The sequence below is a fragment of the Vitis riparia genome, chromosome 13 (assembly GCF_004353265.1).
Source record: "Vitis riparia cultivar Riparia Gloire de Montpellier isolate 1030 chromosome 13, EGFV_Vit.rip_1.0, whole genome shotgun sequence".
Lineage (NCBI taxonomy): Eukaryota > Viridiplantae > Streptophyta > Magnoliopsida > Vitales > Vitaceae > Vitis > Vitis riparia.
The window spans coordinates 25,209,344-25,222,080 of record NC_048443.1 but is presented as its reverse complement, the minus strand read 5'-3'; the positions used below and the strand labels follow the sequence as shown (position 1 = coordinate 25,222,080).

At 31.8% G+C, this 12,737-nt stretch overlaps 1 protein-coding gene and 1 long non-coding RNA gene across 2 annotated transcripts; both read left to right on the top strand.

Moving 5' to 3' along the window:
- The first annotated feature begins 2,945 nt into the window (after positions 1 to 2,945).
- On the top strand, positions 2,946 to 6,232 carry LOC117927671 (NHP2-like protein 1). The gene is made up of 5 exons (XM_034847320.1): positions 2,946 to 3,035; positions 3,256 to 3,376; positions 3,471 to 3,574; positions 5,718 to 5,849; positions 5,965 to 6,232. Exons 1-5 carry the CDS (start codon positions 3,033 to 3,035, stop codon positions 5,989 to 5,991), a joined length of 387 nt encoding a protein of 128 aa, XP_034703211.1. The 5' UTR covers positions 2,946 to 3,032; the 3' UTR covers positions 5,992 to 6,232.
- A 5,299-nt stretch (positions 6,233 to 11,531) lies between these two features.
- On the top strand, positions 11,532 to 12,353 carry LOC117929061. The gene is made up of 2 exons (XR_004653691.1): positions 11,532 to 11,816; positions 11,901 to 12,353. It is a non-coding gene; the product is annotated as an uncharacterized LOC117929061 (long non-coding RNA).
- The last annotated feature ends 384 nt before the right edge of the window (positions 12,354 to 12,737 follow it).

Sequence of the window (12,737 nt, the reverse complement as noted above, 5' to 3'; positions counted from 1 at the left end):
ATCACTCAAGAAGACACATTGTCTCAATCCCATAAGATATCATAGTGTCTCCATTGAGAATATTTATTGGTAATGGTTTCCATCAATAGTAACTCAATCCATAAGGAATATATGATCAACTTACAATCTCACTCGTAAATCAAAACCACTACTAACTCGGTACAAGCTCAATATTCTCTTAAGGTTAAGAGACAACATAATGAAACAATTTGATGAGGTCATGACTACTTGATAACCTTAAGTCATGACTCACCGTTGGTCCTGTTTAATATGTAATCATACACACTAGTGCATATACTATGAGAAACTTATTCTAATGGCCAAGAACAAGTTATCCCTTCAATTAGGAGATGGTACATTACAACATTTAATTTTGATTTCTTTATATTAAATATTGTTCTTTAAATATTGCTTGAGAATAATTTTTTAAAAAATATTTTAAAAATCCAATTCACCCCTCAAGGGATTTGTTCGGTTAATTAGTCTTTAATTCATAATTGTCATGACACTTTAATTTTCTAACACATTTTTAGGCACCTATAATAGTTTAATACTATTTTTCGATTTTGAGATTAAGAAGTGAATAGGTCGGATAATTTTATGAGGTTTTAATAATGATAATTCATTTAATTTTTCTTAGTGAATTATATTAATTAATTTTTCATAATGAATCTATTTATTTTTTATAATTAAATTTAACTATTTGTTTTCAGTCAAATATATTTATAATTGAAGTGAAGTTAAAAGTAGCAAAAATTTACTTACTTTTTATTTATCTACAATATTAAACAAGAGAAATAATTGCTTTAATTTCAATTTGCTCTTGTACTAGTGAGAACAAATAAATTAAAATTTCCTTTCATTTCAAATTCTTGGTCACTATTATATATCAGTGTTTTGAAAACCACTGGTTCAACCGTTGATCAACGATCTTTAGTCTGGTTCAACGGTCCGATTGCCAAGTTGGACAACCAACAAACCGGTCAATCATTGTTTGACCAAAATTCTAATTGGGCTCCCCATTATTCTAGCCCACATCCCTTCCTTCCAAACCCATTTACTTTTTCTTATGATGTGAAGGTATACTTAAAGGGAAAATTGTGTTTTGATGGGGTGATTTGGTAAATATATATTTTTCAGAACCCAATTTTATAAAATCTGGAAACTAGCTTTTAACGTGAAAATTATATTTTTTTTGTGCACTCTGAGCCGGCTCAAGTTTTTTGTGCCGAGATTGCCCTTTTTTTTTTCTTTTTTTCCTTCCGCGCATCTCCCTCCCTCTCCAGTGAAACTGGTCGGCCGGCGTCATCACCGGCCGGCAGGCAAAGGTTGTGTTTTTCAACCTGGCTCAAAAATCGTGCATTTAGGGTTCGTGAAATTTAAATCCAAAGCCACAAAAGCAAAGAGACCCTAGAACAGATCCAAAAAACACAGGGAGCAAAAAAAAAATCCAAATCGTGGATTTAGGGTTCGTGAAATTTAAATCCAATGGCACAAAAGCAAAGGGACCCCTAGAACAGATCCAGAAAACACAAGGAGCAAAAAAAAACAATTTTTTTGGTTTTTCTTGGGGGTTTAGTATGGATTTTCTGGGAAATCAAACGAAGATGAATTTTCCCCGAAATCGTGGATTTAGGGTTCGTGAAATTTAAATCTAATGGCACAAAAGCAAAAAGACCCCTAGAACAGATCCAGAAAACACAGGGAGCAAAAAAAAAAAGCAATTTTTTTGGTTTTCCATGGATTTTCTTGGAAATCAAACGAGAATGAATTTTCCCGGAAATCGAATGGGGGTTGGATTTTCTTGGGGATCAAATGGGGATTTTTTTTTGCTTCCGCCGCCGCCGCCGCCGTCAATGGCAATCAGCCGCGCCTTCTTCCCTCCGGCCCTGGTTCTCTACCATTGCCACCGCCTTCTTCTCTCTTAGTGATGTCGAAAGAGAAGGAAGAGGAGAAAGAGGGAAGGGAAAAGGAGAGAGGGGGAGATTGCGCAGTCGATGATGATGCCGGCCGGCCGGTTTCACTGCGGAGGGAGGGAGAGGCGCGGGAGGAAAAAAAGAAAAAAAAAGGGGCAATCTCGGCACAAAAAAATTGAGCCGGCTCAGAGTGCACAAAAAAAATATAATTTTCACGTTAAAAGCTAGTTTCCAGATTTTATAAAATTGGGTTCTGAAAAATATATATTTACCAAATCACCCCATCAAAACACAATTTTCCCAAATATCTATATATCTTACTTTTAAGTTTTTATCATATAAAACATTTAAACAAATATAAATATTTATATCTACCATTATTTGTATAATAATTATTAATTATAAATATGAAAATAATATAAATTAATTAATATAATAATTTAAAAAAATTTAAAAACAAAATACATATACGTACAATTAAATTAAATATTATAATTTTCTTTTCATTTTAAATTTTCATATTTAAATATTATATATGTTCTATTTAATAAAATTTAATATATTAATACATTTACATTTATATTTATCATTTAATTTGTCATATCAAATATAAAAAATAAAATATTATTAAAAAATTAATTTTATATATATATATATATATAAATTTTTTATAATTATTTTTAATTTTATTAAAATATAAATTATACATTTATAACGTTACCAATTAGTGTTCAATGGATCCGATTAGTGAATCTTGAATTAGTAATTTTTTCAGTTCTATATCCGGTTTCAACTGTATGGTACTAAAAACATTGTTCCACGTATTATGATTTGGTCAAGGGTAAAGTTAGAAGGACATAAAATAGATTTTTTGCTGACATGGCAAGATCTGATTCGTACAATCACTATTGGGAGTGGATATCAGAGATATGGGCCGAAAAATTGTTGAAATTGGGCCATTGGTTAATAGTGCACTGGGCTGAAATACTAGATGACCCATTCCAACGCGGCCCAGTAACACCCCTACTTCAACTCTCGTAGCGCAGTCGCGTTGTCTCTGTGGAACCCTCGACTTCTCTTGAAACCCTAGGATACTTCCACTTCCAGTAAGAGAAAATGGTAAGTTCTGTTTTGTTAGCCGCATTTTCTCTTCGGTTTTCTGTCCTTTTGTTTCTGAGAAAACCAAGAACAAGAAAGAAAAAGGGAAATTAAAGATTCTGAATCTTTTGTTAACTTCATTGTGATTTTAAGTATCAATTCCTTTCTTTTTCTCAGTTTTCTCAGCAACCAAACAGAGCAATTCTTTAAACCTTATGTTTTATGTGTTTAATTTTTCCAGACTGCCGAAGCCGTGAATCCGAAAGCATACCCTCTCGCCGATGCTCAGCTGACTATTACAATTCTCGATCTCATCCAGCAAGCAGCCAACTACAAACAGCTCAAAAAGGGTGCCAATGAAGGTTCATTTCATTACTATAATTGATTTTATGTTTCTTCTGCTCAATTTCTTTATTTTAATGTTTTTTCCCCTTGGTTTCAATCTTTCGCTTTTAGCTACGAAGACTCTTAACAGAGGTATCTCGGAGTTCATTGTAATGGCTGCCGACACTGAACCCCTCGAAATTCTGCTGCATCTTCCTTTGCTTGCGGAGGATAAAGTAAAATTTCTCTTCTCTGTTATTGTTAATGAGTTTTTGGGCTACCCCTGCATTTGCACATTATTTCTTTACTTTTGAGGGTCAATAGAGTGATGGATTGTTTGAGGAACGGAGTCTAGGAACTGATTTACCTTTATTCATATATTTGGTATGTTGTTGTTGAGTATTGACAGTAGAATTTCCTATTAAAAGAATTGGGTAAAATGTGGTAGAATTTGAACATAAGCATATGTGGGCAATTCCTATATTATTTATGGGCTGAACTGGAGGGCCAGGAGTGTGGAGTCACTCTGGCATTTCTTTGCTGTTTCAGCTTTGAGTAAAAAGCATCTTTTCTTGCATAGATTTCAAAGTTTGATTATTCTTGTATCTAAGCTACAATTTCAGTACTAATTTTCATAGTTTGAATATCGAGAATGGAATCTGTTGGAACTTTGACACAAAGAGAATATTATGTTATTGCATTAAAGCTGTATTGCCTTCTAGTTCTGACAAGAGACAAGATGTTTCATCCTCCCATCAATGGTTTTGATAGATGTTCATAAGAAACATCTTTTGAAATCCTCGCAAATGTTCTAGATGTACCATAGTATTTGTAAAATATTGGATAAATTACCAAAATCACTCACATATTTTGACCACATCTCCATTTAGTCCCTGAAATTTTTTTTTTAAACAAAACCCTAAAATATGCCCAAATGTCTAATAGACTGTTATATTAGGATTCCACTTCGTAAGTGGATGGAGAAACCCATGTGACAAGCATGTGGATATTGACACTAGTCTTTATATGATATATTTGAAAATGTATAATTTGTCCATGTACTTGTCACATGGGCTTCTCCATCAATTTTTGACCAAAAATCCTAATAGAAAAGCTTTTAGAATTTAGGGTTAACATTGTTTAGAAAGAAAGTGTAAGGGTTAAATTGACACACAGGTGAGAGGGGTGATTTTTGTAATTTACCCGAAAATTATTGCAAAATTCAAAGTTCAATTATTTCCTTAGTGTTGGTGAACTATCCCTAAATATTTTTTTTTTTTATAGATAAGCACAGAATATATTGATAAGAGGCCAGAAAGCCACACCGTATACAGGGAGTATACAAACTAGCTAAGCCTCACAACCAAAAAGAAAGCAAAAAAAACCCACCAGCCCTTATCTGGAGGCTACTTATCCCTAAATATTTGACTCAAATCAATCCTATTTATTGTTTATTTTTCTCTATGATTAAACCATCTCAAAAAACTTCCTTTTTTTCTTGATCTATTAATACCCATCTCAATATCCTTATTTCAACTATGTTTATTTTGAGTACATGTTTCTGAACTACCTAGCATTTAATACTACAAAATGATAACTGGCCTCTTAGCTGTCTTGAATTTATTTTCCATTCATCTCTATTCCACTGTCACATATGCATGGTTGAAATTTATGATTCTGTCACATCCTGATTAAATTTCCTAGGCTGAGAGCTGACCAAATCAGATTATTTCTGCCATATCGATACCATTTTAGTGACCCCTGGATAAGTTTGTTCTGAAGTCATATGATTTTGAAAAGAAAATAAAAGATATTAAACCTTACAGACCATTTTACCACCTAGCCTTGCATCACCATGTTATCACATAGCATTGCCATATTAACATATAAGTATCGCCACATCAATACATGAAAAGATGTAAATTTATATTATGCTAACATTGTAATGTCACATCAACCACAATGCTAGGTGGTAAGAAAAAGGAGATAAAAGGCACCAAGACAACCATTTTGGAAAGGAAAAAATATATGATCATAGGATGTTGTGAATGGTAGATATTGACTCAGGTGATCTACACTAAGACTGACCAAATGCTGCATGCTATCTCTACACAAGTCATAATGCAAGCATCAAACTGCTATGCATCTTATATTAGAACCTTTGTGCTTGTTTCTCTGATTCATTTTTCAAGCTTGGCACTTTTGCTTCTGCTATGCATCAAACTGCTACTGCTGGTATTTTCATAGTCTGGAATCTATTAGGTAAACAAATATGAAGTTAGGATATGGAAGTTAAATGGTGTGAATTGTAGCCATGAATTGAGAACGAATTTCTTTCACTTTCTGAAAACCAATTCACTTTTAAATTGCCTGTGGCAGAATGTGCCCTATGTATTTGTACCTTCAAAACAAGCACTTGGGCGAGCATGTGGAGTCACAAGACCAGTGATTGCTTGTTCTGTGACAAGCAACGAAGGAAGCCAGTTGAAATCTCAAATACAGCAACTTAAGGTATCAATGTCCTCTCTCTCTCTCACTCTCACTCTCGCACACGCACACTACATTATTCTAATCTTTCTTTTTGATCACCATGCCTGTATGCTGAGTTTTTTCTTGCCTAATCCAGGATGCCATTGAGAAACTCTTGATATAGAAATATTCACACCTCTTCAGCATAGTTAGCCTTGAGGATTTTGGTCATCAATTATCTACCATGTAAACTCCAGTTATTTTTCTCTTATCAGGAATGTGAGTTTTCTAGTTTCTTCTTGTCGGCAAAATCCCCTCTGTATCTCTCAGATGATATAACATTGTGTTATTGGTATTCTAATCAAGACGCTTGATAATTGAATGAGTGAAAATATATCTTGCAAAATTACAATTGGTTTGTTGAATGGAATTTGGCTTGTGTAGTTGGGAGTAGAATCGCCGTTGATCCAAACCATAGTTTTGATTTGACTGTCATTTCTGCGAGTCTTGAAATGAAATTCCTTACTTTAAAATGAAATGGTTATTTAAAGGTTCCATCTTTTCTGCTAGTTTTAAAATAGAATTGGTTACTTTAAAATGGAAACCATTTTTAAACTTTCTGCCCCCTTTTTCACACTCAATGTATATCTCATTTTTGTCACAAAGCAGTTCAATCTTCTGCTCTCACCTCAGCTCATCAGAAATTGCCTTTTGTATCATTCCGATGAGCCAAATGATGTATTTAGAAATAAGATCCGGGCAGCAGATGGAACAAGCGTTGAAGCTTGCAGATTGACAATGCAATTAAACCCACACACTCACTTGCAATGGCAAATAAATCCATGGGTTGATGATGGTTGTGCAGGTGACCATTTTGCAGTTCCAATTAACACTAGTTTCACACAACTTATCATCCAGAAATCTGATTTGGAACACATCTTGAGATGAAACTTGGTTTGGTCCCAGTTTGCTTTATCCAAGAAAACTGATGGGGCTTTGGCGAGAAGCAACTGTGGGGTTGGTTGTGGGGCTGGAATGGGATTCTGAAACCATTGTTGGCATTCATGGTGGGCCAAAACATGGTTTCTTGTTCCCAGCACACAAGCACGTTTCTTAGCGAATAATGCCCACCCCATTACACACGCGACACGCTCATATCCGCTCTTGTCAGTTGTCACTCGTCCTACACTTGCAAATTGCACTCTACACAGCAAAGGAATAATTTTAATTTTAGTCATTTAAAATACTATCAAATGGTGGCGACTCAATATTTTATAACAGGAGTTTTCTTTGTCTAACTTAATCTTCAAGTAAAAACCCTATCATCACGGGCAATATGAGATGAATATTGCTATATAACCTTATTTCTCATAGTGGTTCAGCTAATTTTTTTTTTTTTTTAATAACCAAGAAGCTTCCATGATCAAGCTCTTAAGACTCTTCATAGTGATCCAAACCTCGGGGTAGTGACCACCGCACAATAACCGAAGAGTTTGAACAACTTCTTTGAAATTTGAAAACATTTTTCACTCTATTCAAATTTAAATATGAACCCATATGTTATTCAAAACGGACCATCGCACAATAATCGAGGAGTTTGAACAACTTCTTTGAAATTTGAAAACATTGTTCTTTCTATTAGTATTTAAATATGAACTCATGTATTATTGAAAACGACGTATATTCCCCAAATGTGAAGAAGGAATTTTGACAATCCAGATGCCATATTAAATTTCAAAGTTTCTAACCTAACCATGAACGTGACTAACAATTAATTGATTGTGTTATGATCAAATGTCTAGAATCAAAAGAAGATCCATGGACTCTGAATTATTGTTGGGAATCTTTTACTTTGTGACAAATTTCTCCAGCACCTTCCTACACGCCCAAACTTCCGGAAATACTTTTTAAAAATAAAATAATATTAAGAAGGAGCTACACAGTGAATCTATTCTCCAGAGAAAGAAAAAAGGCAATGGCCGTGCTAATCCATACAAGAAGATTTTTCCAAGAATTTTAAGTTACAGTCCAGAGCTCAAGATTTCGGAATATTGAATTATGAAAGGAAGCATATATTAATGGATTCTTCTTTATCCCAGACTCAGAATGAACTCTTCTTCCTACCCTTGACTCCAGCAATCCTATTGAATTTGCTGGAGGAACACACACAAAGAAGAAGGTAGAAGGTAGAGCAGTAAAAATGTGATATAATTGGTAGACATGTGAAAATAAAACATAAAAATATATGTTAAAAATTATTAAATTATTTTTACATGTTTGTTTAAACTTATTTCACTTATCTTTTTCTCTTTTAAAATAATAATTTAAAAATACATAATATTCTAACTAATTTGTACTATATTAATTTTATTTTATATTTTTCTAATAAATTAAACATAAAAAAAATCATTTTTATAATTTTTTTTTTTTCTTTTGTTTAGTAATTCTTTAACATCATAAATTGCAAAATATCTTATAAGGTGTAGAAATATTGAAGAAATACAACTTGTAATTTTGATTCATTATATCTTATTATTACTATTATTATTTATGAAAGGAGATTACGAAACAAAATAAATACAAATTGAATTAAAAGACGAGTAATAATAATCTTCAAAACTAAACTTCACAACATCTTTAAAAAAATTTGATCATCAAATGATTGATTCTAAATTGTAAATACCTTTTTTAAGTAAGCAATCTACTATACTATTTGTTTCCCTATATTTATGACAACAATCATAAATATTTAGATCCTAAAATAACTTTTAAATATCTTTTATTAATAACATAATAAAACTAGAAATATTATATTTTTATTATAATAATCTATAACTATTGGAGTCACCATCAATCACTTAATTTAACAACTCATTTGTTCTTAACAATTAGCATGTCTTTTCTTAAAGTCATACATTTCACATCTCTTATTAAATTTGAATTCATATATCCTATATATGTTTATTCGCTATCTAATAAGCAGCCAATAAACATAATACAAAAATGAAGTTTTCCATCCATGCTAGTGACGTCTGTTTTCTCATCTCATAAAGTAAACTTCTCTTTCATATATTTTTATTGAAAATTTGAAAATAAAAATAAAATAAAATAAAAGAGACAAATCTTGTTGACTTAAAGTCACACCGTCAATTTTACTTTACTAAAAAAAATTTAATGTATTAATTGAATAAATATTTCACCATCAATTCTTACTTTGTTTCCATTTTGAAAAATAATGTTATGATAAAGAATAACGCAATATTTCAAAGTGATCAACTTGATTTAAATTTAAAATTAATTAATTATAAGATGTTATGTTGGTATTCTGTTTTTAGTTTACAAATATCTAACAATTTTAATGCTATCAAATGGTGACCCTTGTTAATATTAGGTTATTGCTTGTGAAGGTAAGATAAAACAAAAAATACTGATAACTATTGTCATGATACTTGGATCTCTTTATCACTCTTATTAGGTTGTTGTAAAGAAGAGTCACGAAAACGTTATTTTTCATCTTATTTCAAGATGGATTATAGTCTTAGCTTTCAAATGTTTCACCTTTTATAAAGTAAAAAGGTTATTGTAAAGAAGAGTTTAAATAAATTCTTCAATAAAATTGTCATTATTATATGATCACAAAAACGTTATTTTTCATCTTATTTTAAGATAGATTTATAGTATCAACTTTTAAATGTTTCAAGGTAAGGTTGCTGTAAAAAAAGAGTTTGCATGTTTCTATCATGAAAATGTTATTCTTTTTTATCTTATTTATTATGATTCATAATTCTAAACTTAATTTGTCTTTTTTTTCTTGTCTAATGTGAGGAAAGAAATAAGATTCTATAGATCTAAATTTATGAAAATAAACTTGAATTTCTATCACGGCAAGACGACCTAAAGACTATCTCTAGTCTTTGGCCCCTAACACAATTTAAAATTGATCATTTTCAAGAATCATTTACGTTTACTTTATATATTTCTATCGTTCAGCACCCATTCAAACGACAAACATTAAAGTTCTATTTAAATTATAAAAAAAAATGTTTAAGAAAGGTAAAGTATAATAAAAATGTAAATTATTATTAACCCCATTTACGGTTAATCATGATAACGAATCTTTTACTTTTACCTTATATATAATTGTCTTTCAACACCCTTTGATACGCTAAACTTTAAGGTTCTATTTGGATCACAAAAAATACCGAGGAAACGCAAAATAAAATAAAATAAATATATTTAAATTCACTAATTTGGTTTTCCACGGCTACTTTTTAAAATTCTTCAAAAACTACTCAAATCAAACTACTATGGAGAAAAAGAAATGCAAGGGGAATAATTTCAGGTCATAGCCAACCCATAGCTCTAGATTGTAGAATATTGAATTGTGAAAGCGATGAAGGAAGGGTATAAACAATGAATTAATTCTTCTTATTCAGGGCCTGAGAATGGAGAATGAAGTGTTCCTATCCTTGACTCAGGAAGTTGCTGGAAAAGTACCAAAAAAACGTGGTGTTACATGGGGTTGTCTTCTTTGATCAACCAGGATAATCCAGCTGTTTTCCTCCATTAACTCCAACTTTCATTTGATGGACATCCTTTCTATAGAATCATGCATGCGTGAGAAAATATGCCCCTACTTTCCAGGATTTCAAGTCTTTTGCACCAGACAGCTTACACATTTGTTCTAATCTAATATCGATCTCACAGCCATGGCCTCCAAAACAAGGAAAGGAAAAGAAAATTGAAAATTGAAAATTGTGAGCAAGTTACAGTACCATACAGCACATGCCCATGCCCATTTAGTGCCCATAAAATCATCTTCAGCCCACAACACCCTCTAATCTAAGTTACAATTTCAAAATGGTAAATTTATTATCATTCAACAAATCAATCCAAATATAAGAGTAGAGTTTGTTTTTTTACTTAATTTTAAATAAAATTTAAGATTAAAGAATGTTTAATAATATCAAGTATTAAATCAATTATTTTTTAACATTTTATTTTTATTAAATATTAAAAAGTAAAAATTAAATAAATAAATAATAAGACCATGTTCACTTTTGCTCAACTGATTGAGGATCAGGATTAGTCCTTTTGATTGTATTTTGTTTGTTAGTTTTAATAGATTATACTGGTTGGTTTCAACAAGTTATTTTTAAGATTAAGGAAAAAAATAATCAAATATTTTAATTTGTTTAATTCAATCAAAAAATTTAAGAAATAAATAAAAGATAAAAAATAGCACCTAGGTTTTGAACAATTTAAAAGCTTCTAGTCTCTTAATTACCTAAATTAATGAAGAGTTCAGCCTAATTGATCAAAATTAATGAATAAAAGAAACTGGTGAGTTCAATATAAATCAAAATTTTACCAAATTTTAAACCATGATCCTAGTTATATATAGTCTAAAGCGGCTAAGTTGAAAAATCCAAGCATGCAGTACGCAAAATAACTCCAAGATAAGGAATTTCATTATCAAAAATCATCATACGAAGCCAGAAAAAGGGGAATAAACTAAAAAAAGAAAAAGTAAAAAACACATCAACGAACCCAAAAATTCAAGTAAGCATCTTCGAACTTTTCCTTCATTTTGTCACAATGGTGGGGCCTACTGGAAACTTCAAGTGAGGGAAATGCTTAACCAGCCCCAGCCGTGTCCCTCCTCGCCAAAGAGACTTAATGGAGGAGAAAACGCGTGGCAACACCGCAGTCTCTGGTTCTAGAAGCCTCCCACCTTTCAAATAGATAGAGCCACACACCCTTCATCTTTGTTTATATCTTTTATCACATAGACCCAGTTGCATTTTATTAATTACAAATCTCCTTCAAGTTGCCTTTGTGCTTCCCACATAAACGATTTTCACTCTTTTGGTTTCCCAAAAAGGAGGGGAAAATATCAGTGGGAAATGATTCCGCTTAGGAGACTTGAGCTCTTGGCTTTGTTCTTCATTGTTGTTGCCATTTTTCAATACCCGAGAGCCATGGAGGCCAGGCCTGCATCATTCCAAAGTAAGCCTATCTCTCTCTTTCTCCCTCTTTCTCTCTCTCTCAACCACAATTCTGATCATGGTATGTGTTTTGGTTTATTTGCAGGGTATTCAAAGGTGTTTAATACACTGGGAGTGGTGTGCAAGTGTTGTGATGGTGAGGGAGGTGAATGCCGAAGCACATGGGAGGGGTCTTGCCCTAAGCTTCAGTGTCTTCCATGGAAATATCACTGATGCATGAATTTTTTTTATATTTATGGCTTTATAATAATAATAATAATAATCTGTGTTATGTGAACAATAATTCTGCTGTGTGCAGTACATATATATTGATTTAGCTTTACTTTTGATGATCCCATTTGCATTCAGTTCATTGAGAAGTTGTGTAAGGAAACCGAAATTGGAGTAGTTTATTTTTCTCAATCTACTGTTACTAGCTATGGTGCTCTAGAAGATTCTAGACCACATAGAAAACCTTTGGTGAATACAACATCAATTGGGTCAAAAAATGTAATAATCAATGCTATATTATTATTGAATGGTGAGTTTTCTTTTATTACATTTTTAACTATCTTATAATTTAAGGTTTAAAAAAAAAAATTAGAATGTGATCTTTATCGAAAGGAGTTTTCACCATTATAATTCTTCTCTATTATTTAATTAATGAATTCTGGAGTCTTGGTGTATTCTATCGACATAGTATCCATCGAATCATATTAAAAATATTATCTTTTTCTTTATTTTTACTCATACGGATTTAGCCAAGAAAAAAAAAAATGCATTTTGTAAGACCCTTAAACATAAGGAACTTGTACTATTGTCAACTAAACCTTTAAATGCAAGGCATCCAATTGTCAATAAAATTTAAGAAGAACGAACAACTAACAAAGAAATTAAAGGTGTATATATACTCTCCGGCATCATGCAAATACGTGAGAACTAC

Coding starts and splice junctions, on each gene's coding strand:
- LOC117927671 (XM_034847320.1), top strand. Junction 3,377..3,470: donor CAAAAAGGGTGCCAATGAAG/GTTCATTTCATT, acceptor TTTCGCTTTTAG/CTACGAAGACTCTTAACAGA. Junction 5,850..5,964: donor CTCAAATACAGCAACTTAAG/GTATCAATGTCC, acceptor TGCCTAATCCAG/GATGCCATTGAGAAACTCTT.